At 47.8% G+C, this 26934-nt stretch overlaps 1 protein-coding gene across 4 annotated transcripts in view; it reads left to right on the top strand.

The window, feature by feature from the left end:
• The window catches only part of SGK2 (serum/glucocorticoid regulated kinase 2), a 396404-nt gene extending 371438 nt beyond the window's left edge, over positions 1-24966 (top strand). For all 4 annotated transcript variants that reach the window (XM_085619218.1, XM_085619215.1, XM_085619217.1 and 1 more), the window contains one exon: positions 22517-24966. In XM_085619218.1, the coding sequence (XP_085475344.1) occupies positions 22517-22678 (162 nt within the window). In that variant the 3' untranslated portion in view covers positions 22679-24966. The remainder of the gene's footprint in view (positions 1-22516) is intronic.
• Positions 24967-26934: the final 1968 nt, after the last annotated feature.

A 26934-nucleotide genomic window follows, 5' to 3' on the forward strand; every position in this document is an offset into this window, starting at 1 on the left:
GCCAGGCCCGCCCCTTGCCTGGGCGCATCCTCCCGCGCGTGCCATGGGCCTGCGCCGTGCTTTTGAGCACTCCCAGACGCAGGGGGTGACGGGACTGGTAATCTCCCCCTGCTGCTCCTTTCACGGTCTCTCTCCCCTGCCTGGGGATGCAGTGGCGCTGTTGATGGTGGCTACAAGCAGCCGCAGGCCGGCGTTGCACATATGAGCGCTCCCAGATGAGGGGTAACGGGACTGGTAGTCTCCCTCCTGCTGCTCCTTTCACCGTCTCTCTCCCCTGCCTGGGGATGCAGTGGCGTTGTTGATAGTGGCCCTAGACTCAATGGATTGATGCAGTGGTAGGCCAAGTCACTCGAGCACAAGAAGGATGCGAAGTGTGATTATAGCATTATCGCTATTTTTATACTAGTGGAGATTTCTATTATTTGGGACCTTATTTCCATTAGAAAGACTGAACAGAAATACCGTTAAAAAAAATTGCAGATCTAATGTGGTTTGCTCTCCTTGAGTGAGTAGGATCTGTTGGTGCCTATGTTTCAGGGGCCAAATCCAACATTCATCTGAGCAGTGGCAGTGCAAGTCTGCCTATCGGGACTTCAGCTAAGCTGTCTTCATTCATTGTTCTTTCATGTTTTTCATAAATGTAATCCACCCACTTACACATACAGCTTGGCCCGATGGGTCAGCCATTGTCTAATGTCACCATGAGTGGTTTCTACTGTTTCCCAAAGAGCACAGATGAGCAAAGAATTCCCCTGCCCAGCCTCTCCGCCACCCCATTGCCAGACAATATGTAATTTTTGAGACCAAAAAAATAACATTTTGCTCTTAGCTTTGTTGTTTTGTTTTCTTTTTTTAATAACAATGGCCAGCACGTTCTCCAAAAATAAAGTTTTACAAAAACAATGACAAAACACGCATTTACAAAATGAAAAGTCTGACATACAACAACAATCAATTGCCCTTGATGAGGCTGGTTTGTGTTTGGTACAATAAAGTTGAAGCGGTGAAGAGTTTTGCTCTCTGTAGCTCTCGATGTTTTATCAACTGCAAGACAAAAAGCTGAATCTGTGTACATGCAGGGGTGTAACACAAGCCCTTATAGTGAGGGGTGGGGCCAGTCTAGAGGGGGTCCTCATCCATCTCTGCTGTCTTTGTGGGAAAAAATGCACAGTATTCAGGAGCAGACCCAGCCTGCCTGCATATAGCTGGCTTCCAGAACCGGCACCCTCATTTATATGATATCCAGCTCGCCAATACACTCTTTTCGCATATCATTCGCTCATGATGTGTTTGCGATTCAGCATGAGCGCATAACATGTTTGCGCATGATTTTATGAAACGCCGCATCTTTCTGTAAATGTGGTTTTCTGGCCCATGTTTGTGTGTACATTCTGCAGTCTTACTCTGCATCTGTGATTGGAATCAGTGCAGGCCTTTGCGCATGATCCGGATTTTAAAAAAAATCGTTTGAAGAGCTTTTAGGAAAAGTAGTAACTGTGCTTCTTCACTTTGTGAAGCTGGCTCACCAGGTATGCCTTTATTAGGTCGAAGCCTACCAGACAGCGCAGCTGTCTGGTTTGCTAAAGACATCTTGGGGACATTTAGAAAACTTACCTGGATATGCATTCCACCCATTGCTTACCATTGGTTTTCTGGTTTGGAACTCACATTTTCTGGCTTTCAATTTGCTGCGTTTATTCGTTTTAGGCTGTTAGGCCGAGTGTCCTTGCCAAGCAACAAATCCTTTTCACACCAACTCTTCTTGTATTCTTCCACAAGTGCTCATTTCTGTAAACGGGCCTGTAAATCTTGGTCTTACCTTGTCACATTTGTTGTGCATTCAAAGACTGAGTTCAAATGCGAGGCTCTGTCTTCCGAGGGAGCTCGGTGTTTACTATTCATTCTCAGACTTGAAAGTGACAATCTAGCTGGATACAGGGGGTAGGAAAGGGTTTTTCTCTAACTCACCACAACATTTAAATGAACTGTGCAAGTATTTCAGCCTACATCAGAACCAGGAACGCACAAATGAAGCAATTGTTTTGTTAATTCTGAAGTGTGTTGGAAACCAGTACTTTAATTTGATCAAACCAGTACATTAGGTGATTTTATTTCCACACATTGTTTATGCTCTGTATAGTTTTATCAGTAAAACTTTGTGCAAATGTAATGGTAATTTTAATTGAAAATATGTTGTCTGTAATGACAGTGTGCTACCACACCATGCATACTCCCATCTACTTCTCACCTCTCCTTTGCACTCTACTCTGCACCACTTGATTCTGTGATACTGCACTCTACTCCACTCTGTGCCACTCTATACCACTGCACTCTACACCACTCCAGTCTAGGACACTTCAATCTATTCTTCAGAACTCCACTCCATGCCATTCTGCAACACTGCATGCTATGCCAATGCACTCTATGCCAATACACTTAACTCTGCAACACTCCACTCTATGCCCCTCCATTCTACGCCAATCCACTCTAATCTACTCTGCACCACTGCACTCTGTCACTGCACTCTTCACAACTTTACTCTTCACAACTTTACTCTGTGCCATTACACTTCGCTACTCAACTCTACGCCTCTGCACTCTACCCTGCACCAACCCGTTCTACATCACTTCACTCTACACCACTGCAATCTAATCTGCGCCACTCCACTTTATGCCACTGCACTCTAAGCCACTCTATACCAAAGCACTCTAAGTCGGTGCTCTCTACGCCACTGCACTCTACTCTTAACCACTGTATTCTATGCCTCTGCTCTCTAAGCCACTCTTCTCTACGCCAATGCAGTCTGTGCCACTGAACTCTACGCCAGTCTACTCTGCACTACTGCACTCTGACAATGCGCTCCGCTCCACTCTGCGCCGCTCCACTCTGCGCCGCTCCACTCTGCGCCGCTCCACTCTGCGCCGCTCCACTCTGCGCCGCTCCACTCTGCGCCGCTCCACTCTGCGCCGCTCCACTCTGCGCCGCTCCACTCTGCGCCGCTCCACTCTGCGCCGCTCCACTCTGCGCCGCTCCACTCTGCGCCGCTCCACTCTGCGCCGCTCCACTCTGCGCCGCTCCACTCTGCGCCGCTCCACTCTGCGCCGCTCCACTCTGCGCCGCTTTACTCTGCTCCGCTTTACTCTGCGCCGCTTTACTCTGCGCCGCTTTACTCTGTCTGCGCCGCTTTACTCTGTCTGCGCCGCTTTACTCTGTCTGCGCCGCTTTACTCTGTCTGCGCCGCTTTACTCTGTCTGCGCCGCTTCACTCTCTCTCTCTGCGCCGCTCCACTCTCTCTCTCTGCGCCGCTCCACTCTCTCTCTCTGCGCCGCTCCACTCTCTCTCTCTGCGCCGCTCCACTCTCTCTCTCTGCGTCGCTCCACTCTCTCTCTCTGCGTCGCTCCACTCTCTCTCTCTGCGTCGCTCCACTCTCTCTCTCTGCGTCGCTCCACTCTCTCTCTCTGCGTCGCTCCACTCTCTCTCTCTGCGTCGCTCCACTCTCTCTCTCTGCGTCGCTCCACTCTCTCTCTCTGCGTCGCTCCACTCTCTCTCTCTGCGTCGCTCCACTCTCTCTCTCTGCGTCGCTCCACTCTCTCTCTCTGCGTCGCTCCACTCTCTCTCTCTGCGTCGCTCCACTCTCTCTCTCTGCGTCGCTCCACTCTCTCTCTCTGCGTCGCTCCACTCTCGCTCTCTGCGTCGCTCCTCTCTCTCTCTCTGCGCCGCTCCACTCTCTCTCTCTCTGCGCCGCTCCACTCTCTCTCTCTCTGCGCCGCTCCACTCTCTCTCTCTGCGCCGCTCCACTCTCTCTCTCTCTCTGCATTACTTCACTCTGCATTACTTCACTCTGCATTACTTCACTCTATGCCACTTCACTCTATGCCACTTCACTCTATGCCACTTCACTCTATGCCACTTCACTCTATGCCACTTCACTCTATGCCACTTCACTCTGCAGCACTCTATGCCACTGCACTCTGTCACCCTACTCTGCAGTACTCTGAAAATGCATTCTGCGTCGCTCCACTCTGCGTCGACCTGCGTCGCTCTGCGATGCTCCACTCCACGCCGCTCTGCGTCGCTCTGGGCCGTTCTTAACCACTGTATTCTATGCCACTGCTCTCTAAGCCACTCTTCTCTACGCCAATGCAGTCTGTGCCACTGAACTCTACGACAGTCTACTCTGCACTACTGCACTCTGACAATGCGCTCCACTCTGCGCCGCTCCACTCTGCGCCGCTCCACTCTGCGCCGCTCCACTCTGCGCCGCTCCACTCTGCGCCGCTCCACTCTGCGCCGCTCCACTCTGCGCCGCTCCACTCTGCGCCGCTCCACTCTGCGCCGCTCCACTCTCTCTCTCTGCGCTGCTCCACTCTCTCTCTCTGCATTACTTCACTCTGCATTACTTCACTCTGCATTACTTCACTCTGCATTACTTCACTCTGCATTACTTCACTCTGCATTACTTCACTCTGCATTACTTCACTCTATGCCACTTCACTCTGCATTACTTCACTCTATGCCACTTCACTCTATGCCACTTCACTCTGCAGCACTCTATGCCACTGCACTCTGACACCCTACTCTGCAGTACTCTGAAAATGCACTCTGCGTTGACCTGCGTCGCTCTGCGATGCTCCACTCCACGCCGCTCTGCGTCGCTCTGCTCTGCGTCGCTCTGGGCCGTTCCGCGCCGCTCCACTCTGCGCCGCTCCACTCTGCGCCGCTCCACTCTGCGCCGCTCCACTCCTGTCTGCGCCGCTCCACTCCTGTCTGCGCCGCTCTACTCCTGTCTGCGCCGCTCTACTCCTGTCTGCGCCGCTCTACTCCTGTCTGCGCCGCTCTACTCCTGTCTGCGCCGCTCTACTCCTGTCTGCGCCGCTCTACTCCTGTCTGCGCCGCTCTACTCCTGTCTGCGCCGCTCTACTCCTGTCTGCGCCGCTCTACTCCTGTCTGCGCCGCTCTACTCCTGTCTGCGCCGCTCTACTCCTGTCTGCGCCGCTCTACTCCTGTCTGCGCCGCTCTACTCCTGTCTGCGCCGCTCTACTCCTGTCTGCGCCGCTCTACTCCTGTCTGCGCCGCTCTACTCCTGTCTGCGCCGCTCTACTCCTGTCTGCGCCGCTCTACTCCTGTCTGCGCCGCTCTACTCCTGTCTGCGCCGCTCTACTCCTGTCTGCGCCGCTCTACTCCTGTCTGCGCCGCTCTACTCCTGTCTGCGCCGCTCTACTCCTGTCTGCGCCGCTCTACTCCTGTCTGCGCCGCTCTACTCCTGTCTGCGCCGCTCTACTCCTGTCTGCGCCGCTCTACTCCTGTCTGCGCCGCTCCACTCCTGTCTGCGCCGCTCCACTCTCTCTCTGCGCCGCTCCACTCTCTCTCTGCGCCGCTCCACTCTCTCTCTGTGCCGCTCCACTCTCTCTCTGTGCCGCTCCACTCTCTCTCTGTGCCGCTCCACTCTCTCTCTGTGCCGCTCCACTCTCTCTCTGTGCCGCTCCACTCTCTCTCTGTGCCGCTCCACTCTCTCTCTGTGCCGCTCCACTCTCTCTCTGTGCCGCTCCACTCTCTCTCTGTGCCGCTCCACTCTCTCTCTGTGCCGCTCCACTCTCTCTCTGTGCCGCTCCACTCTCTCTCTGTGCCGCTCCACTCTCTCTCTGTGCCGCTCCACTCTCTCTCTGTGCCGCTCCACTCTCTCTCTGTGCCGCTCCACTCTCTCTCTGTGCCGCTCCACTCTCTCTCTGTGCCGCTCCACTCTCTCTCTGTGCCGCTCCACTCTCTCTCTGTGCCGCTCCACTCTCTCTCTGCGCCGCTCCACTCTCTCTCTGCGCCGCTCTACTCTCTCTCTGTGCCGCTCCACTCTCTCTCTGTGCCGCTCCACTCTCTCTCTGTGCCGCTCCACTCTCTCTCTGTGCCGCTCCACTCTCTCTCTGTGCCGCTCCACTCTCTCTCTGTGCCGCTCCACTCTCTCTCTGTGCCGCTCCACTCTCTCTCTGTGCCGCTCCACTCTCTCTCTGCGCCGCTCCACTCTACGCCACTTCACTCTACGCCACTTCACTCTACGCCACTTCACTCTACGCCACTTCACTCTACGCCACTTCACTCTACGCCACTTCACTCTGCAGCACTCTATGCCACTGCACTCTACACCAGTCCACTCTATGCCACCCCACTCTGCACAACTATACTCTATGCCACCAACTCAACACCACTGCACTCTACGCCACTCTACTCTGCAGTACTACATTCTATGCCAATGCACTCTGCCACTGCACTCTGCTGCACTCCACTCTACGTCACTGCAATGCAGCATTCCACTTTATGCCACTATATTCTACTCTATGCCACTTGACTATGCAACACACTAATCTACGCCACTGAATTCTATGCCGCCGCACTCTGCCACTATACTCTGCAACACTCTATGCCAATGCACTCTACACCAGTCCACTGTACTCCACTCTATGCCACTCAAATACACAACACTCTATGCAACTCTACTCTGTAACACTCTCCTCTATGCCACTAACTTTTATCCATGCTGAACAGCAGTCACGCTGGTGGATAACCTGGTTGAAACACGTTGGCAAAGCCACTAGCTCCTGCATAGGCGAGACCTGTTGGTTTTCTTTCTTTGGAGCCTTGGAATTATTTTTGTAATTAAATAAATTTATTTCTACTATAGAAAGACTGAGTGGCAAGCCAGGATTCAAACATTTCACCCACTGATCATCACTCTTTTTTTTATGTCACTATAAATTTTAAAACTGTCTCTGCCACAGAGTAACATCAAAAGCGGTTGCCGCACACACAAATCCATAAATATAAGGTTTCCTTTTTAATCGCCAGCTAGAAGGCAGTCGTTTATAAATGTGGTGCCTGGCAAGCACACAAGACATTCAAGCTTACATAAATAGGTGGGAAAATGATACAGTGCCATGTAACTACATTCACAAGATCGGACATTTCACCGCACATTATCCCCATTCTTCCCTCAAATCAGCATTTTAAAGTTCAAAAGAAAATCTACCTTAGCGCAACAGTAAACGGGCTATAAATATGAAGAAAAGTTGCAAATCATATCCGCATTTCTTCTGCATAATCACAACGTGTTTTGCGCAAAGAAATAAAGTATAAATGAGGTTGTAGGTCTCCCCTGAGCAGTGAGCACAAAGTATTGACAACATAAACTACATCAGAGGCAGAGAGGGTAGGGAAGGGGTGGATAAAAGGACACACAAATATCAACACCGGCACTTATGAGAGCTGCCAATTGGTGGTGCTGATTGTGTTATTTACAGATGAGCAGAACAGTTGTTTATTAATTAAATCTACATAAAAAACAACTAATACCTGCCATTCTTGTAGCTTTGGGGGGGGGGGGAGGGGGCTCGAACAGTCGGAATTGTCACCTGTAGCAGTTTGATGGTTAGTAGCTGTGCAAGTATTTGTGTTGGCAGCGCTGGCAGTGGCACTGGGCGATAAAGATTCGCTGGCCTTCTAACGAGGGCCGAGGCACTTTTTTTTTTTTAAATACAAGTGAAACACTATGATGTGAGAGGTCAACAGAACCGCTTTGAGAGAGAATGGCAGAGGCAGGCATGTGTGTCTGAGCCCAGTGAGAATGGGATGTCACATGCAGAGGTGATAAAGACCGATAAGAGAGAGTGAAGGGCGACTAAGAAGAGAGAGCGAATAACAGACACACATGGGAAGACAAGGGAAAGAGAGACAGAGGGGTGATAAAGGAACAACCACGTGTAAAAGGGACGCCTGAGAGTAGATGGATGTGATGAATTGAAAGAGCAGAGGAGTTGCGTGTTGGAAAAATAGTGTTCGATAGATGAAAAAACTAAGGAGGCAGGACAGGGTTAATAAAAAGGTGGCTAATAGAGACAGATGAGAAAGAGCTGAGAGACAGCTAGGTAACACACATATAGGTAAGAAATACTGGTAAGGGAGAGGAGGATACATGAGCAAGAGGTGACAAAAGGACAGACCAGTGGAAAGGTAACATCCGAGATGGAGAAATGGGTGCAAGAGCAAATATTGATACAGATAAGTAGGGAAAGGGCAGTAGAGAAGGACAGTTGGGACGGAACAATGATGGGTAATTTACATCTTAGAAAGTGGGCTAAGAGGAGACTGAGACAGCAAGGCCATAAAGAGATACACACAGGTGAAAAATAGATAGCTAAGAGTAGTAATTGGTCAACAGGAAAGGGTAGAGTCAAGTAAGGAAGCACAGCTGAGAGTAGAATGCATGTGAGAGACAGTCCACAGAGAAGACTGGTGAGATGAGAGCTGATAGATACAAAAAGTGGTGAGAAAGAGGTGCCAGAGAGACAAGTGATATAGAAAAGTTAGACAAGAAAAACCACCACGATGGGCACAAGAAGAGAACAAAGAACAGGAGGGAGTGGAAGATAGGGGCAGGTGCGGTGAGACCGCTTCAAAGAGTAGTATGACAGGATAGGTAAGATGTAGGGCACATTCAGTGCTTAATTGAAGCCAGTGAATAGCGGTGGGCTCCACTGATAATCCCTTTTGGGGTCCCACACTTCTTTTTGCTCAACAAACTTTGATGCAGAGCAAGAGAGAAATACCCAAAAGTGGCAAGAAGGAGGAAGAAAAAGACGGAAAAACAGTGATAAAGGGAGAAAGCAGGGATGAAAAAGCTTCTGCGGGAGTGCGATGAAAGAGGAAGGGAATGTCGAGTGGTGGTTTAAAGAGGTGGGAGGTGAAATGAGGACCACTCAGCAATGCTACTCATCACCCTGACCTTTAATAGCACCAGCTGCGTGCTTCAGAACCAAGTTGTGGTCCCCAGGACTTATTCTTTTACAAGGAAGCACTGGGGAAAGAGAGCAGAATGGTGATGCAGTAGAAAAGAGATAGGGGAGCAGATATACACAGCGAGGAAGAAAGGAAAATGATAGAGATCAGGGAGAGAAAAGTAAGCATGGTCTATTCCAAACATATATTCATGATCTGGCACAGCATCAATAGTTGAATGACATATAGGATTTTCTATATGTGCATACGCCACATATATGTGACTTCAAAACAAGGAGTACGGGCGTGGCCTGCCGTGCAAGATGGCGGTTGCACACTAAATGAGCCTGGCTGCGTCATCATTTATCCTTAATTAATCATGCCCGAATCTGCCCTAAATATACATCCAGCACCTGTGTCGGTGTGACAGAATGCCACACAGGGTTCGACTACGCCCCTCACGGGATCCGTGTGCTTGGATACGGCCGGTGGGGACTGCGGCCTAGCTGTGCTGTGGACCGGTGTGAGGGTGAAGGTCCCAGTGCAGGAGCTAGAGCTGTAGCGGAGTGAGCGGCTGTCCGGACCTGCAATGAGGATAAGTGGTTGTGCCCCGCCCACCAGCAGCGTCATACCGCCTCGCTGCGCCCTGTCGGGGATGGCCAGCAAGTAGAGGCCGACCCTGGCCTGCGTCTCTGACTGCCCAGCAGGTAGTGGCGGATGCAGCCAGCGACTGAGGCACCCTTCAGTGGTGAGCCGGCGGGGATCATCGAGGCTGGCCGCACTGCTTGGGGGCGGGCAAGGAGGACCTGGAGGTTCAGTCCCAATGCCCGCTTGGATCGGTCTCTGCTGGGGCCTTTCGCTGCCCGCTTTGTGTCTGGTCTGGGCTTGTGGGCCTGAACCCTCTTGGCTGATGGGCGGCTAGGGGCTCTATCCGAAACTTGGAGAACTCTGAGGCTCCCTTTTCTCCCCCTTCCGGAAACATGGGGGGAGTAGTTGGCATTGTGCTCCTTTATTGCAGGGGTGATGCCCGGCTTGAGGTGGTATGGCCCGGGCCCCCTTTGGCGCAGCCCTGTGACCGGCTGGGCACCACTGTGGGTGTAGCCCTGGCAATTTCTCTTTCAGTGATCAGCCCTGAATTAATCAGAAGACAGTACTCCTGATGGCGGCTCTATCCCTGTGGTGACCTTTTGCTGCTACTCATGTATAAGCCACAAGGGAAACCTTACGGAAGGACCTCTCTGGAAGACTAGTCTGTCTATGAAGCTACCATGCCATTTCCTTCAACCTACTCATTCCTACCATGTACATAATGTTGCCTGGTGCGACATCCGGTTAGAGGGAATAGCACTATAACCGGTCCCCTGGTCGCCGTAGAGGTCAGGCCAGGTTCTAGTGCAGCGTGCAGCCTAGGGGGAGAAAGGTTCCCCTGAATACACACTCATTGGAGTGGCCGACCACTTGTGATGCCCATTGGAAAGACTGTAGGGAGTTTGGCGGTTCAATCGGTACTTACCTTGACTCCTGGCTGCTTGGATGTTGATGACCCCCAGTGTTGCAGCATGACCAAAGATAAACCCACTGGATCGTTGGCCAGACACCGTGGACAAGTACGCAAACCTGGGCACTGTGGCGGGCCTTGGCTTGGCTACTGAGCCCGGACCAGATAATGCTGCATTACTGGCGGCGATAACGCAGTCGAGTAACATGCTTGATGCCAGAGGCAGTTGAATCTGAGGGGACTCATCTGCCAAGATCTCCACAATGCAGTCGACTGCCTCACCTAGGTCGAAGCGGTAGTCTCGAGCATGGAGGACTCCGTGTCCACCCTTCAACAGAAGGTCAACAAACTGACTGTAATCACCAAGGAATTAGCAAGCATGGAGGACGCGGAGGGCTGCGCTCGATGCAGCAACCTGTGCTTTGTGGGATTCCCGGAGGGGTGCGAGGTCGCTTCTATGATGGAATTCCTTATGCAGTGGCTTCGATCCATCATGCTGGCAGATTCACTCTAGACGTGCTTGAGAGGGCTCATCGGGCCCTAGCGAGGAAGCCCCCACCGGGTGCCAGGCCCAGACCAGTGAATGCCAAACTCCTAAATTACTTGGACAGATATGCCATTCTAACATATGTTCATCGTCGAGCCAAGATTCTATTTGACTCCCACCAAATAATGATTTTCCCGGACCATACAAGGATGATCCAGCAGCAGTGGCAATCCTTCGTAGCAGCAAAACCGAGGTTGAGGGAGCTCAAAATGCAATGTATGCTGCTAAATCCAGCTAGTCTCAGGGTGGTTTACAATGCTCGGACCTTCTTCTTTGACACTCTTGAGGAGGTATTTACTTGGGCGATGAGTTGGTCCCGCTGTGGGTTGCTACTCTGCTCTGTGTAGACTGACTGATCTCAGACTGACAGGAGTGCTCACCCCAAGAAGTCGACTACAAAACATCACAATCAGTAATGAACATTAGCCATTGACACATAGGTGCAGTTCACAATGTCTCTTCCTCTCTGCCATGCCTGTATGATGGGAATTCTGCCTCTTCCTGCAGATCGGGCATCCTCTCTTAGACTGCCTTTCTAGAGTACAATGCCTTCATCACTCTAGCAGAAGGTTTAGTTGGGATGGGGTTACAGGGATTCATTGGCGATCTCCTTTCTTGGACCTCACTGCAGTTTGGGAGGGTCGTCGTTCGTGACAGATGCTTCTGGTTCCTTGAAGTATTGGGGTGGGGGGGTTAATGGGTTTCGTTTGGTTCATTCTTTTTCTAATTTGCCATTTTGCACAGCTCTGACACATTCACCCCCGGAGATCCCGATATCTTGGCCCACATTAATACAGCCCATAGCGAATGTCTGATACAAGCCATGGTGGTCAAACGGGCCACCTACGGGTAATTATCTGGAATGTTCGGGAGGTCCAGGACAGAGTCAAACGCTCCACAGTGCTGAAGCAGGTCAAGAAAATAGCTACTGACCTCTTCTGTTACAGGAAACGCACCTCTTGGCGTCCAGGGTCCCCCTCTCCGACATGCTTAGGGTACACACAAGTATTCCACTCCAACTTCACTAGGGGTTTGCGGGAAAACGGTATTCTAATTCACCATAGAATTTCTTTTCAATCTACTAGAATATGGTCCGATGCCTAGGGTAGATATACCATTGTAACTGGTGCACACTGTGGAGAACGTCTCACACTGGGTAGTAAGTATGCCTCCCTCACTGGGACAATCGTTTGTAGACAAATTTATCGGCATATGGGGTTATCTCCCCAGAGGTGTCTCATTAATTTGCGGAGACTGGAACAATGTTTTGTACCTGGGGGGTGAACCGGTGGTGCGCTGGGGGTGAGGGTGATGGTAGCCGAGGCATCTAAGCTGGACCCATTATTGTCCGCACTGGGATGGGTTGATGCATAGAGAACGTATCATCCCGCTAGCGTGGGCTACACGTATTATTCACCTACACATGGTTCCTTTTCCAGGTTTTACTACCTTCTGCTTCCCATGAATTACTCTCATAATTTCAGAGGTCGATATTTTGCCTAGGGGATTTTCTGATCACACCCCTGTGGCCCTCAGGCTCTGTCGGTTCAGAATGCCCACGTTTTCACAGGCGCATGTCGCCTTGGTATATGCCCTAGATTAACTTTGTCGGCAGGACTGTGGTGATGCACTATGGTGTCAGCTCCCCTTCCTCCAGCAGCACTATCAGCAACTGCTCCTTAATGATGTCAAATAGGCATGGCAGGCGGGGTAGAGCTGCATTTACCAATTAGGTTATAAATCCAGTAAAATTCTCCATAGGCTTTGCCAGGTCTCTCAGATGGCCTCCAACACCAATGGTGCGAAACACGGCAGGGGAGCTCCTGTCAAACCATCGAGCCATGGCTCAAAGCTTTGCAGCTTTTTATGGTGAGCTGTATGCTCGCCGTGCCCATGACCAGATTCTCGAGTTTAAGGCCATACGTCCATGATCCTATCGAAAGCGGCCAGCTCGAGGCTGCAATCGTAGAAGTGGATCTCTCCACCGCTATAGCGGACATGCGATCCGGAAAAGCCCTGGGATGTAATGGCTTCCCTGTGAATTCGTTAAATCCTATATGACACAACTTAGTCTGCACTTGTTGGGTGCTGTTCAGTCAGCATTGACAGACTCTGCTCTCCCGCCCAACTGGAGACGCACTGAAATTCGAGAGACACACTGAAATTGTGTTCTTCTGGAAGTCAGGCCATCCACCCCTCCTCAATGTGGAGGTAAAGCTACTTGCTAAGACTCCCGCCAACAGACTCGTGAAACATATGCAAGATCTCGTCCACCCAGATCAGCCAGGATATATGGCGCAAAGAGTCACACCTCACAATACTTAGGGGGTCCACAATGCCCTAACTCTGACCAATCACTTGGTTGGCCTGAAGGCCATACTTTTGGCCGATATCAAAAAAGCATTTGATTCGGTCAGCTGGCAATACATGTTTGCCCTACTCCAGGACATGAAATTCAGTCCACGATTCCTTGCTTATGTCCATCTTCTATATACAGATTTGAGTGCCTCAGTTCGGGTCGCTAACAAGATTTCTGTGCCTTTTCAGGGTCTTTGGGGCACGAGACGGGTGTGCGCCATTGGCTGTATGGGTTAGGGTGCATGCCCAGGTGCGCAGCTTTGAGTGGCCATCAGGGCTGTCGGATAGTATTGCGATATACGTGGGAGATGTTCTGATCTTCCTTACAGATCTGCGGCACTCAGGGCCCCAAATCCTACACATAATGCAGGTTTTGTGGTGAAACGTCTGGGCTCTACATGAATACCGGTAAGTCGGTGGTGTGTCTTGTGGGTGGCATGACGAGGGATATGGAATAGGCCACCGGTTGGACTCTGGTTAAAAATGGCTTCAAGTATCTTGGGGGTTTTTGCCTCCCCTCACTGCAACGTCGTGGTCCCACTATATTAATACTATTTTGCCGCACCTTAGGGAGGATGTAAGGGCCTGTTCCCAACTCCCACAGTCACTGCTAGGCAAATCAGCATTTTTTATTTTATGGTCTTGCTCCGATGTGTGCTTTATCAACTCCAGAATCACCCCCAAATTATCGTGATCTCTTGGTTTAAACAGATTCATTCAGTGTTGAATCACTTTCTGCGGGGTGGCGGCGTGACTTGCATAGCCCTTCGCACGTTTTCAATCCACTTATTGTGGATGTATCGTGGCTGCTGACATACGGTCTTACTGTGAGGCCTCATACCTACTAATCATTAATAATTGATGGTACACGGCTCACAGGACGACACAGCTTTTGATAGGCAGAGGTGGGCGAGGGTCGATACCCCAATTCTGGATGTTTTGTACAGTGGGGCAGGACTTGACTTCCTTCCCCCATGACACGGGTGGTGATACCATTGTGGCAGCATTCCCTCAGACTAATGTGGTTCAGGAAAACTGACACGGGAAACTACCTTGTGGCATGGCATCTTACTACGCCAGGTCGCCCAGTTGGAAGGATTTTGAAAGTGGGATGGCATTGGGTCCATACTGGGCAATGTACTAAAGGGACTAGTCTTGAAGTCCTTTCATGAACTGTAGTCTGAGTTACAGCTATACCGTAGCCAGTTATATAGGTTTTTTACAGCTCCGCCACGCTATATCCCCGTACCTATTAATGGGGGACCTGGGCATGCATAAAATCACACACATTTATCAATTTCTGATCAAACACAGCACCACATCATTGCCTGCTCTTCGGGCATCATGGCAGGGAGACATTGGTGGGAAAGAGGATGACTGGACGGAAGCCCTGGGGTCCCCCAGCTATCCCCTCGCGTTTTCGCCTAATTCAGATCAAATAGTTCCACAGAGCCTATTATACCCAAGATCGCTTGTGGCGCATGGGCATGATTGAATCCTCTGCCTGTCTTAGGTGTGGAAAAGATGAGGCTACCTTCATACACTGTGTGGAATTGTCTGTCTCTGCAGGGTTTCTGGCGATGGATGGGTAACATCCTGCCTTGCGGAGGATCTTTCTTGGGAGATCCCTGTAGATCCCAAACTAATACTACTCCATAGTTCAGAGTGCCTTGACGGGAACCGCTGTAAGCGGAATTTATTTTTCCTTGTGGTTACTTGGCCAAACAAGACCTTGCTAAAGTGTGGAAAACGAACTCCCGACCGTCCATAGGCGCATGCAAAAGAGACTTGGACAACTCGATGGGTCTTGAGATAGCGGTATTTCAGGCATAGTGCTGTCCTCACAAACACTCAAAGATATGGCAATGCTGGGCTGACTACAGAGGCGTGGTCCTGGCCCCAGTGGACACACTGGCTGCTCAACTGGACACTGAGATACGAACATTTGGGGATACCATCTGTCATTTTTGATCTTGTGTATAAATATTCTTGCTATGAGGAACTACTGAAAGCATTCCAAGATTTAAAGGCTGGTCGGGGAAGGAATTTGCCAGTTTGTTTTTGAATTCATTATGGGTATATCTTTTATTACATGGTACTTATTTATGCAGGGGACATGGCCATGCTTCATTGTAAAACCCAATAAAATGTGTTTACAAAAAAAAAAACCATGGAGTACAGCACTGTAAGTCCAACGAGTGACCAGTAAATCTATTCTGGGCCTTGACTAGTTAGCAATAGGCCAACAAGACTCTGCCAGAAAGATTTTTGTATCTGAGGGAGGCAAGTTCACTTGAGCAGACGAGCTCCATTGTTTTCTTGAACAAAATCTTAAAAAGACATTTAAGGTGCAAGGTCCTTTTTGCCCTAAACAGCTCTAGTGGCCTAACATTGTTGCTCCAGTGAAAAGAGGGGGCATTACATGAGCAAGTTCTTTAATATGGACATCCAAGCCTGCCCTGCTCCTATTCACATATAAAGGACATTCAGATACTCTAGACAAGATAAAATGATATGCCTGATAAGTGTGGGCCCATTGGCCAAGCCCAGGAAAGGGAAGCCTTTTCTGGTCAGTTTGAGCTGAAATTTGCACTCGCTGAAAATTGTGGGTGCATAGATCGCGGACGGTCAACGTTAACATGCTTCTTTAACTATAGGGCTGATTCATAGGCCAAAGAGTGCTGGCTAAGAAAACTGAGGTGGCGATGGCATATCCATTTGTATTTGTGATATATCTGTTCTTCTAGGGTTGGCAGCTAATTTACTCCTACTCTTCACCTCATTGTACTTTACTTTACACACATCAACTGTTCTTTGTTCTCCCTACTTTCACAGGATGAACCATCAGTTTGTTGTCTTATGCACAGAGCCGAAAGCCCAGATGAAACATCTGAGTTTTTGTAATGATGCCATGTGTCTGAAGAAGTAAGGGCACAGTCTTGTAACTGTGAGGGGCTAAATATGGAAACTTGTTCAAGCACCATATACTCTGAATCCACATACACTTGATAGGGAAACAAATGGTAATACCATGGCATTACCATGTTAACACCATTCTGATGTGCATAAATCAGAATGGTCAGTTGTACTCCACCCAGTAAACACCGCTTACAAAGGTACAGATATTATCCAAGGGGGCTATTAAGTTCCAGGGTTGCAGAAGATGTGTAATGAGGCATTTAGAAAAAAGATATGGGGCCAGATGTGCGACCCTATTATGTATGCGCCAACCGGTTTGCGACCCGTTTACACATGCAAAATCTAATAGGGTCATGTACAATCCCTATTTAGCGAGTCACCATTTTGTTTACGACTTGCTAAATGGGAATTGCGAGTCGCTATTAGGAAGGGGCATTCCAAGGGCGTCCCTTCCCAATAGTGAGTCAGAGGCCTATGTAAGAATGGTTTGCGACCGCAATTGCGGTCGCAAAACACTCGCAATTTACAGCCCTCTTCAAGACGTTGATAAAGCACTCGCAAATGGGAAGGGGTCCCCAGGGGACCCCTTCACCTCTGCAAATGCAGGGGAAAATATTTCTATGGGGCAGGCTGTGGCCCCAGGGACCACTACCTGCCCTTAAAAAAAATGTATCAAACGTTTTTTTAATTAATTTTTTTATGCATCCCATTTTCCTTTAAGGACAACAGCCTGTATTTTTTAAAAAAACTGCTTTATTTGAAAGCAGTCCCAGACTTGGAGGTCTGCTGAGTCCAGCAGTCCACCATACCTGGAAGGGCCATGCATTCCTAATGGGGTCGCAAATTGCGAGTACCTCATTAATATGCAATATTTGTGAACCCATTAGGAATCGCTAACCGTGTCTCTCACACTGCTGTGCATGGCATTTAGCGACTCTCAAATTGCGACTCGTAAATGAGCGCATTCGCTAAATGACATGGTCGTACATCTGGCCCCAGGATATGTGAAAGTTGCGCGAAAAATAGTTATAGGTAGAGAGAGATTGTGCATAATGCTTTTGCAAGTTACGTCTCACTTGTGCACTCTGCTTTTTCACAGTTCGCTAATAGTTTTTGTTACCTAATTCTTGTGTAGCGTGCTAAACTAGAGAGTCCTCTGTTCAAAGAAAATTCCATTCATAATACAAAATTCGCTATATATCCTTAGACATTATTGTCCCCAGAAGGCTCTGCTATGCATTGTAGAGTTTTGGGTTAAATTATACATCAACCACTTTTCTTATGAATAACAAACAATTCTTTAATATTCCAATGTTTATTATAAGACACAATTTTGTAGTGTTCTTTAAAATTCTTTATTTCATAGGCTGAATCAGTAGCATAACCAATTCTCGGTGCTAGTATTGTTCATATTTACCCCAATGCATTTCGGACCAAACGTCCTAATAATTCACTGCAGAGAAGGAGATGGCCTGCCATTGCTGAGGTAGAAATAGGCTTCACTGTAGATTAAGTTGAAAATGTTGAAGTATGGGAAATTATTAATTCTCCCAAGATGCAGGACGCTTGGCCTGAAGTACATAACTGTGCATTCTGGGGACTATATTGTCCAAGGACATAAAGCAAATTGTACTGTGCATAATGGTTCATAATAATAGTAATCAAAACAGCCCAAGTTGTTTGTGACTGTTGACAATCCTTCATTCACCATCCATCGGAGAAATGGGACATTGTAAGTCGAGCGATACTTTGAGGCAGGGTTTTAAACATAGTTTTCCTAGCACATTGTGGAATGGAGTGATCCAGCACAAGTCACTAATTGATTTAAGTGAATGTTTAAGCAGGCATGAAAAGGAAGCTGTGTAACCTAAGGTATTGCCCTGCTGACAAAGGGCAAACATTTGCATTGTAACTTGGGAGGTAGCTCTGCTCTGTGAAGTCTGAGTCTGTACCTTATGTTTCACCAGATGAATAGGTCAGTAGTATGAGTCTAGAGCATGTGTGCCTGTATAATTTGTGGGATAGCTCAATTTTTTAAGGCTTCCTGAAGACGGAAGGTGGGGAAGAAGTATGGCATGGGGATGCAGGGTACCTTACTGAGCGACCCATTCCAAGATTTCGTTACACCACTGTGTACATGCCTAAGAAGCTGTTCTGATAAATCAATCCTTTATATAATCGGTCTCTGATTGGCACAACTCCCTACAAATCTAAGGAGTTGTACATCTTTTAGATACTCTTACTTGGATTCAGCGTTTTTGAAACTTCTACCACAATCTTTTTAAACCAGAACTCCCTCTCTATTTTGACTCTTCTCCATCAAACTGGAAGTCCCAATTAAATAAAGACTATGTTTTCTACTAGTGGCATGGTTCTCGGCTCCTTTGAAGGTGTTTTTCACTAACTTGGGGCCTTGGGAAACAAAAAAAGAGAATTAACAATGTAGTAAACATCCTTCACTCCAGAATGAAATGAATGTGATAACCGTTCACATGGTGAATGAATACCCCTACCAGAGATAGCTGATTTAGGCAAATATCTCAGGATTTGAGTATGTCCGAGATCCCCAAAATAACTTGAACCCCTTGCTGCGTGAATTTATAGCCTTTGGGAAGCTTTCTGGAGTTCACATTAATTGGGAAAAATCGCAGCTCTTCCCCCTGACAGCGGCGGTGGTTAAATTCTCTCTGGATTACCCGCTTGCATGGTGTGACACAGATTTGCGATATTTAGGGCTCCAGATTTCCGGGGACAGAGACTAAATGATCCACCTTAACTATGGTACTGCCATAAGTCGTCTTACTGCTAATGTCACACGATGAATATCCCTACCTCTGTCAATGGCAGGCAGAGCTTCATTGATTAAGATGGTGATATTGCCACAGTTCTTATATCTCTTCCTGAACCTTCCTTATCACCCGGGGCGGTTTTTTAGGTCCCGCCTGAGACAGCGCTTTAGCGCTGCTCTCGCGAGAGCTTTTGTAAATGGGGGATCTGGAAGTGCAAACGAGTGCTTTCAGGCCTCCAAATACAGTGCATGTGCGCTGGGCGCGCGCACCATTTGGCAGCCTGTGTGTACATTTCGCGGGCGCTTTGATGTTCTCAGTGAGCCGCGCGGCCACTGCGAACATCAAAGCGCCCGCGAAATGTACACGCCATTTGCCACACCCTCCCTTATCCCACTTCCTGCTTGTTTGAGTAAGGAATTGCCTCGAGGGACGACACCACGTCTCGATTGTCTTCTATCAGTACATTTATTTTCCTCTTTGAGTGCACCCAAGTTAGACGCCAGATGTGTGGGCGTGGCCATGCCTTTAACGTATGTGCCAGTTTACATAACTTTTGGCGGCCTCCTACCTGTGTGATGTATTCTGATAACTTATCTATTAAAGCTAGAATCGAGCAATCGCACAGCGGGCCGTGTTTATTTTTCTTTTCACCTGCGCAGCTCTTTGGTGCATGGCGGCAGTGCGCCTGCAGCGAGTGCCCCTCGTCCATTCTCCCACACAGATTGAATGACGCTCATTACTGCAGCCTGCCGTTCCTTCCGGTTCCTTCCTCCCCGGGCCCATCTGCAGGACAGACAATTAGCGCCTCGTCGCTCCAAGGCTCCTCTTGTGTTGCTATCTTTTGATCTCTGGCCATAGAGTCTGCAACCCGATCCTCTCGGCCCCTTCCATGTTTGGCTTCTCACCTTCCCACTTATCATTTGTCCTTTGCGCTCTTCATCTGCCGCATGTTGCTGCCGTCCTCTCGCAGGGACCTTAATGTAGCTTGTACCGCCGCCATTCACACCTCGGCCACATCACAGCTCGGGTGTTAAATCTGGCACAACACTTCAGAGGGCGCGCCTTTTGTTCAGTGCCGCCTATTTCATCTCCGTTTTTCACCACTCGGTGCCACTTGCACCTCGTTTCACGAGCCGCGGGAGTGAGTTCACTGTGTGTGCCCTGAGACTCGTGAAATATTTCGCGCCAGTTTGTTTTTTAAAACACAGCCAGTGCAAGGAATGTGTACGCCACAGGTGTTACTTAACATAGAATTATGTTTAGTTAGCCCGGAAAAAGTATTTTTTGAGCGAACTAATGCAGGGCTGTGGCAGACCAAAATAACACAATTAACTGTACATAGCGGTGACTACCGTTTGTTTGGTATCTAGGCACTGATATGTACACTGCTACCCCACTCAATGCTACTCATTTTATTTCGACCTCTGAAGGATGAAAGACTGAATTTCGAAGCCTGTAATTATTATTTTGAGATGTGTATAGCACTAGCTAGACCCAAAGGTATCCGAGTGCTTTACACGTTATGTGATAACGTGTTTACTCTACAGTGGAGTCATTAGTTCACTTGGCTCTTTCACCAGCTTCCAAGCTGAGAAAGCAATCCCCTAGCTCCACAAAGTGCTTCAATGAAGGATGCCAGTGTCTCCAGGCACTTCCGAATGAATGGGCTTTGTGTTCTGTAACAGTCTCAGATGGCCCCAGCTCACCCCAGAAACTATTCTAGATTCGCGAACATTCCTTTCAACAAGCATTTGCAATGCAACAGGTCTCGCATTTGCGAGAGTATAAGCTATTAGTATTGAAATGGCAATGCCTTTTATTTACGTTTTTAAACCCAAAACATAAATAAAAGGCATTGTCATTTACAATGTCAATAGCTCATACTCGTGTGAATGCGAGACCTATTGCATTGCAAATGCTTGTCTTTAAAACGCTTCGGTCCGAACTTATGCGCTTATTCTTGGGCGGTAGGCAGCCGCGGGTACAGTGGGCGGTGCTTATGAGACCTGCAGCACAGGGGGGATTTGGTCTTCCGGACTTTGAACTATACCACGCTTGCGCCCAAGCCCACTATGCCTACTTTTGGATACACCCAACAGCATGCATGCCGCAAGTTGCGGCGGAACACTGGCTAGCGGACCCGATTCCACTAGATGGAATGATACAAGCACCTTCTCGTTCTCGAGACACGGAGCCAACCACAATCACGGGCACAGTGGACGCATGGCAATATATCATGAAGGCCCTGGGGGTGTCGACTCTTTACTCCTTACCCTTGAGGTACCACCCACGACTTTCACTGCTGCAGGAGGAGTGCTTTCGACGATTATGCACTAGAGTGCGCAGACAAACATGGGGGGGATCTATTTTGCAACGGAATTTTTTGTACACCCGATCAATTTTTTGGCGATGTACGGCCCACCCCATTGGAAACGTTCCTATATGTGCGCTTGCGACAGGGCATGAGGGCCATTCTCCCGAGCTTTCTGCGGGAGCCAGAAAACCTGAAGCCACTGCACAAGATGCTACAGAATGCGAGCCCTAGGCACCTGGTGTCCAACCTGTATCGAGCGATCTGGGCAGAGCGCGAGCATCCTCACAGTACTGCACGGGCGCACTGGACGACAGACCTGGGTAGTGAAATCACGAATGAACAGTGGCACTACTGCTGTTTACAAACTGCGAAAATATCAGCTAGCGCCAGGTTACGTTCCATTATAAGTTTTTGCAGCGCATGTATTGTACCCCGGCTAAGATGTGCCGCTTTGGGCTGCGAGACACAGACCACTGCGACAGATGTAGTGGCCCGGGAGCTGGGTCCTGCACCTGGCCTGGGAGTGCCCGAGGGTGATGGAATAATGGGGTCAGATATTTGAAGCACTTTCTGAAATGACGACTCTAACGATGGAATACGACCCCCTGGTTGCACTCCTTGGATACACGAAGCAGATTCCCAAAACATACCGCCGCTACGTCACACTTTCACTATTATTAGCGAAGCGCAGAGTGGCATGCAGATGGGGTAGAGGGCGGGCCCCTAAATTTAAGGAATGGCTGGGTGCATGGTGTACTGTCAGGACCAACTTGTAAGTTATGCAGACACTACCCCGCACCTCGAGACCAAAAGATATCTGGGGTCCTCTTACGCAATACTTGCTGACCCGAACTGCGGACTCTTCCCCGGGCAGCCCTGTAGCAGCAGGAAATGATAACGACCTACCATCTTGCTGAGGTGGGAGGGATGTAAGTGCGTTAGTAGCTCGATCCAAGCAACATGAGTTGAGTTGAACACCTCCTGGCAACATTATTGCACATCTGGAACCTCTGCGCGGCTTTGGACTACATTGTGATATGTATTGTATTTGATGTATGAGACCAGTTGGGACTGATGATGAGACCCCCCTGGAAGTACCCATAAATACCATTGGAAAATTGTGAAAGGCACCCACCACTACAGGCACGACCTACTTCAAATATGTTTCTGTAAGTCTGTGAACGCCATTCTGTCTATCAAATGAACATGTAGTTTCTATTTTGAAAATAAAAAATAAAGAATTAAAAAAAAATATCTCAGGATTTGACAGCATGACACTTCTGTCTGTAAGCGGGGGAAAAAGCTAACCACCTTTGTCTTCTTTGTTTTAGGCTGGTCCAGCCGACTTGAGGAACTTCGACCCCGAATTTACCCAGGAAGCAGTTTCATGTTCCCTAGGCCAAACACCCGATCTTGCAACCGGCAGCACCACTGACGACAATGCATTTCTAGGATTTTCATATGCACCAACAGAAGATAATTTTTTGGGCTAAATATGGAAAGACTGAAATGACATTTTGCACAGGCAGAATACGTGTATCTTCCTACGATTTCTTCTCCACAGTGAATTACAAACTTCCTAGAAATTATAGCCCCAGTCACCTTGCTACTTAGAAGACCACGGAGTTGGTTCCATGCTTCTTCATTTGACGGATAATTTCATAGCAAGGGATACTGTTCATCTTCAGTTGCAAAGATATTGCTGGCAAAGGCACTTGAGGAAAACAGGTTTGGCTCCATGTACAACCTTGGGTGCTGACCCAACTGATGCAATAAACAACTAGTCAATGTCTTCGTTTCAGTCATCATATTAACAGTTTCGTGCAGGGAGATTCATAAAAGGAGAATTGTGCTTTAGCGGTAGCCTTGTGCAATCAAATACATATTTTGCTACTCTGTGATCTACCATATATTAGTGTGCTCAGATTTGGAAAGGGGTTGCAAGAGAAATGATCCAGGCTTTTTAACCCGTGTCATCTACTTAAGACAAAGATGAGGCAAAATTCCTGAAACCATTTCGCAAGCAAGACATTACAATCGATTGGGGTGGGGGGTGGGGGGGCTGGGTGACGTTGAATGTTAAAGAAAGTAAATGATCTATTTTTCTATGAAATCAAGTTGCCAATGTAGTTCATTTTGTTTTCTCACCACTGGCTCATCAACCTCAGTGCTTCTTTAACCTCTGACACACGTTTTGGAAAGTAGCAAATAATGTGCCGAGAACATGTAAAAAATATATCCAATTGGCTGCAGATGAATCTGAAATCACTGAAGTACTCTTCTAGGTAAACTCTTGAAGCTCTCTGAAATCTCTGGTTATCGAATTCTCAGCCTGATAGGTCTACACCACTACACTAAATCAGAGCACTATATTGCATACATTCATGTTGATGCACCAGAATCTGCCTCTTGAATAATTAGTTTCCTCTTAAAGGTATTGATTTTTAGCCCTAATCTTTGATCCATGTCGGTCTCCGTTCCTACCATTCCTCCCCATTTTACTGCCTCTTCACTTCAACAGAGAACACCATTGTAAATAGTAGATATTTTGTCTAGCTAAGTCATGACAAAAACACTGAGTTAAAAAAAAAAAAGGGAATTGCAGACGACTGATTACATTTTTGCTGCCTGTGGCCACGCCAATGCATAAGAACATATGGTCACTTTGTGCCTGGATCTCCAGATTATGTCTTTAACGTCTTGCTTTCACATTGGCCACCGTAGGGGCAGTGATGAAGGATCAAAGCTGGTGCCTGGACTACTGTTCAAGACTGACCTGTGCCGGAGAACATGTAAACCAGTAGTCCACACTGTTTAGTGAATTAGTAATGATTTGCGCTAGCAAAGCGCCCCTTCCATTTCAATCAAAGAAGAGCTGCGACTGACTTTGTCCAAATTAACCTTTCTGACTCCTGAATAGAACCATCGCCTTGGGCCTTCTACCCTGGGCACATGACACATTTGAGATTGTTTTGTCTGTCTATGGGTGCTCAGAAGCATTGTTGTAATTTTCACTCTGGCAGGTTTCTGTGCGCCAGGCAGAGTTCTTGATGGACCCCTTTTAAATTATTTGCTTGTAAAGGCAGCAAGCAATGTTCGGGTTATGAACAAAGAGGTTGAGCTAATTTATTTTTTTTATTTAGGTTTTTTTTTGTTTTGTTTTTGGATTGGTATATGTGCTGCTTCCCCTGGTCATGAAAAGCCCCGATATCTGGATTCCCCACAAGAGGATTCTTTTATGTGATAATCTTTGTTATGAGCTTTGAATTATTTTAAGGTTGGGTCTCACCTCCATGTGTTACTCAAGTGTAATATCCGCATCAGTTTTGTTCTTCTGGTTTTAAAAACACATGCAATTGTAAACTGGTCTCACTAGTATATCTTGCTATCTTGCTGCTCTGAACTATACTTGAGCCAGCCTTCGAAATTAATTTTAAAAGAACTTTCAATTCAATAAAGAATGTGATCTCCATGTATAAATGTCTTAGTCACGGTATTGATTGTACAACCTTTTTATGTTAACTTTCTAATTATCCTCTTAAAGTTGTGAAAAGAAATGCTCTGTTAAGGGAAAGCTTTGTCAATGTTGCTTTTGTTGTCCATGGCCATACTGTTGTGTAAATACCTTACTTCTTAGGAGTAACCAGGCATATCGGTGAGGTAGAAGACAACCTGTAACTCTGAAACTGCCGACCGAGGGGAATTTATTTTGAAATATCGTCAAGATTAACTTTTATAACTATGTGCTCTGTACATAAATAAAGATAGACTTTATATATATATTAATAGAGTACGTAGCGTGGTTCTTTCATCTTCTCTGTACCAGTTTAATATTGGGATTGTGCATTTCCAGTTCAAGCGTATTCTGTTATTGCATTTCGCATTTGATAAGGCACTGTAAACCTCTCTCCCCCCCCCCCCCCCCAAATGTATTGCCTTTCCTGGTTTTCTTTTTCAATTTCTTTTTCCGATTTTCCTCTCTACCTTGTGCTTGGATGAGTCGCACAACTCCAGGATAAAACAGGTGAGTTTTAACCTATTCTCCTTTACTAGTTGCAGCCAGTGGAACCTAGGCTAACCTCACTGGTCCCTGACATATTCTGATGCTGAACTGTCAGGCCTATCCCATCCCAGGTCACAGTGGCCTCTCTTAGAAGGGCTACTTTCAGTATCTGAAAAGTGACTAGGAGCAGCATCACGAAAGAGCACTGGAGAGGTTGTGCATTGAAAAAAAGAGGTTACGCCTACTCTTTGGATGGATGTGCATGAGTTGGGCAGCAAGGATTCCTTATTCAGAATATCTTGGCATTTTTCCCATCCATCAGCCAGTTTTCGAGAACCGCGTCTACCCTGGATGATGTGGCCTGTACAGGCATCTGGCATGCCCCAAGGATAGTTGATAATACTTGGGAGCCACGCATTCTAGTCCAATAGCTGCCACCCATAGTCCCTGCCTAGTTGCAGGCGAACTCAAAGCAGAGAGTCTGGGTGGAGAGGGATCAGACATCCACAGGGAGATATCCACTAGTGATCCAGGATGAACGTACAGTTCAACATTGACTAACTGGCCTTATTCCCTCTTGGGGGCGGGGCATGAGAGAGGAGCACTCATGGGGTGGCAAGGAAGCAACTACCTTGTTCGAAATTATCCAAATCAGTGTTTCAGAACAACTAGCTTGTTCATTTTAACATTCACTCCTTATGCAGACTCCAGTTTCACTGCTTAACCTAATCAATAACACATTCTCATCATTCATACTGACAACTATTCCCTTCCAGGAAGCATCCGTGTCACCTTGTTGATTAGGAACACTAAATGCTAGCCTACCCCCTTTTAGGCTGAGTCTATGCTGTCACTTGATGGGACTAGCAGAAGCTTCCACGCACAGCTCTGTCCCTCCCATGTGCTAACCCATACCGATCAACCGGTGACGGAATATGCTCAGGCTTTCAGTCTGTGATGAGTAGCTCTCCATTTGTTTAAGCACTGCATGTTAAACTACCCAGTAAAATGATTCCCCAATCCTAACCTCCTGGTGGCAGCAGCAGAATCTGCATCCCAAAGTTCACCGCGTTTTGGGCCGTTCACCTTGAGAGAAATAATGGGGGGAGGGGTTAATTCTATAAAAAAAAATTTAAACTGCTGGAAAAGGGTTCGAGATGACAGCTTCAATTACCCAGAAAAAGGGTGCAGCAGAAGCACTGCATTTGAATCCAGAGCTCAATGATTAGTCCTGGAGCACAGAACTAACAAACTCCAACCAACATTAAGTAGTGAACGTTTCATGTTGGCACTGTTGTCGTGCTCTTTTCTACCCAAATGCCATTTTAATGTTTTGTTTCTTGAATGCCGTCCCTTGCGGCTTCAGTAGTATTCCAGCCTGACAATATATCCTGCTTGCTAGAAAGCTAGACCTGATAATGATTTTAAAAATTCACCTCCCTTTTTTGGTTGTATATGCCAGATAGCACTGCTATCTGTTTGCGAAAGACCTACTGTGGGCTTACTAAGAAACTACAGGGAATTGGAGTACACCCATTTCTTCTCATTAGGTGGCTTTTCTGTGTTTTTGCCTGTTTCTCTTTAGTGTCCCAGCTGGTCAGTCGTGTTTGTCCCTACCATGGATCATAGATATCATCTTTTTTTGTTTAAAAAAAAAATAATAATTTGTATTGAATTTTAATAATAAAGAAAAAGCATGGTCCCATCGTGGTTGCAGTCAGAGTTGTGACATTGAACCATACTTGC

The sequence above is a fragment of the Triturus cristatus genome, chromosome 7 (assembly GCF_964204655.1).
Source record: "Triturus cristatus chromosome 7, aTriCri1.1, whole genome shotgun sequence".
NCBI lineage: Eukaryota > Metazoa > Chordata > Amphibia > Caudata > Salamandridae > Triturus > Triturus cristatus.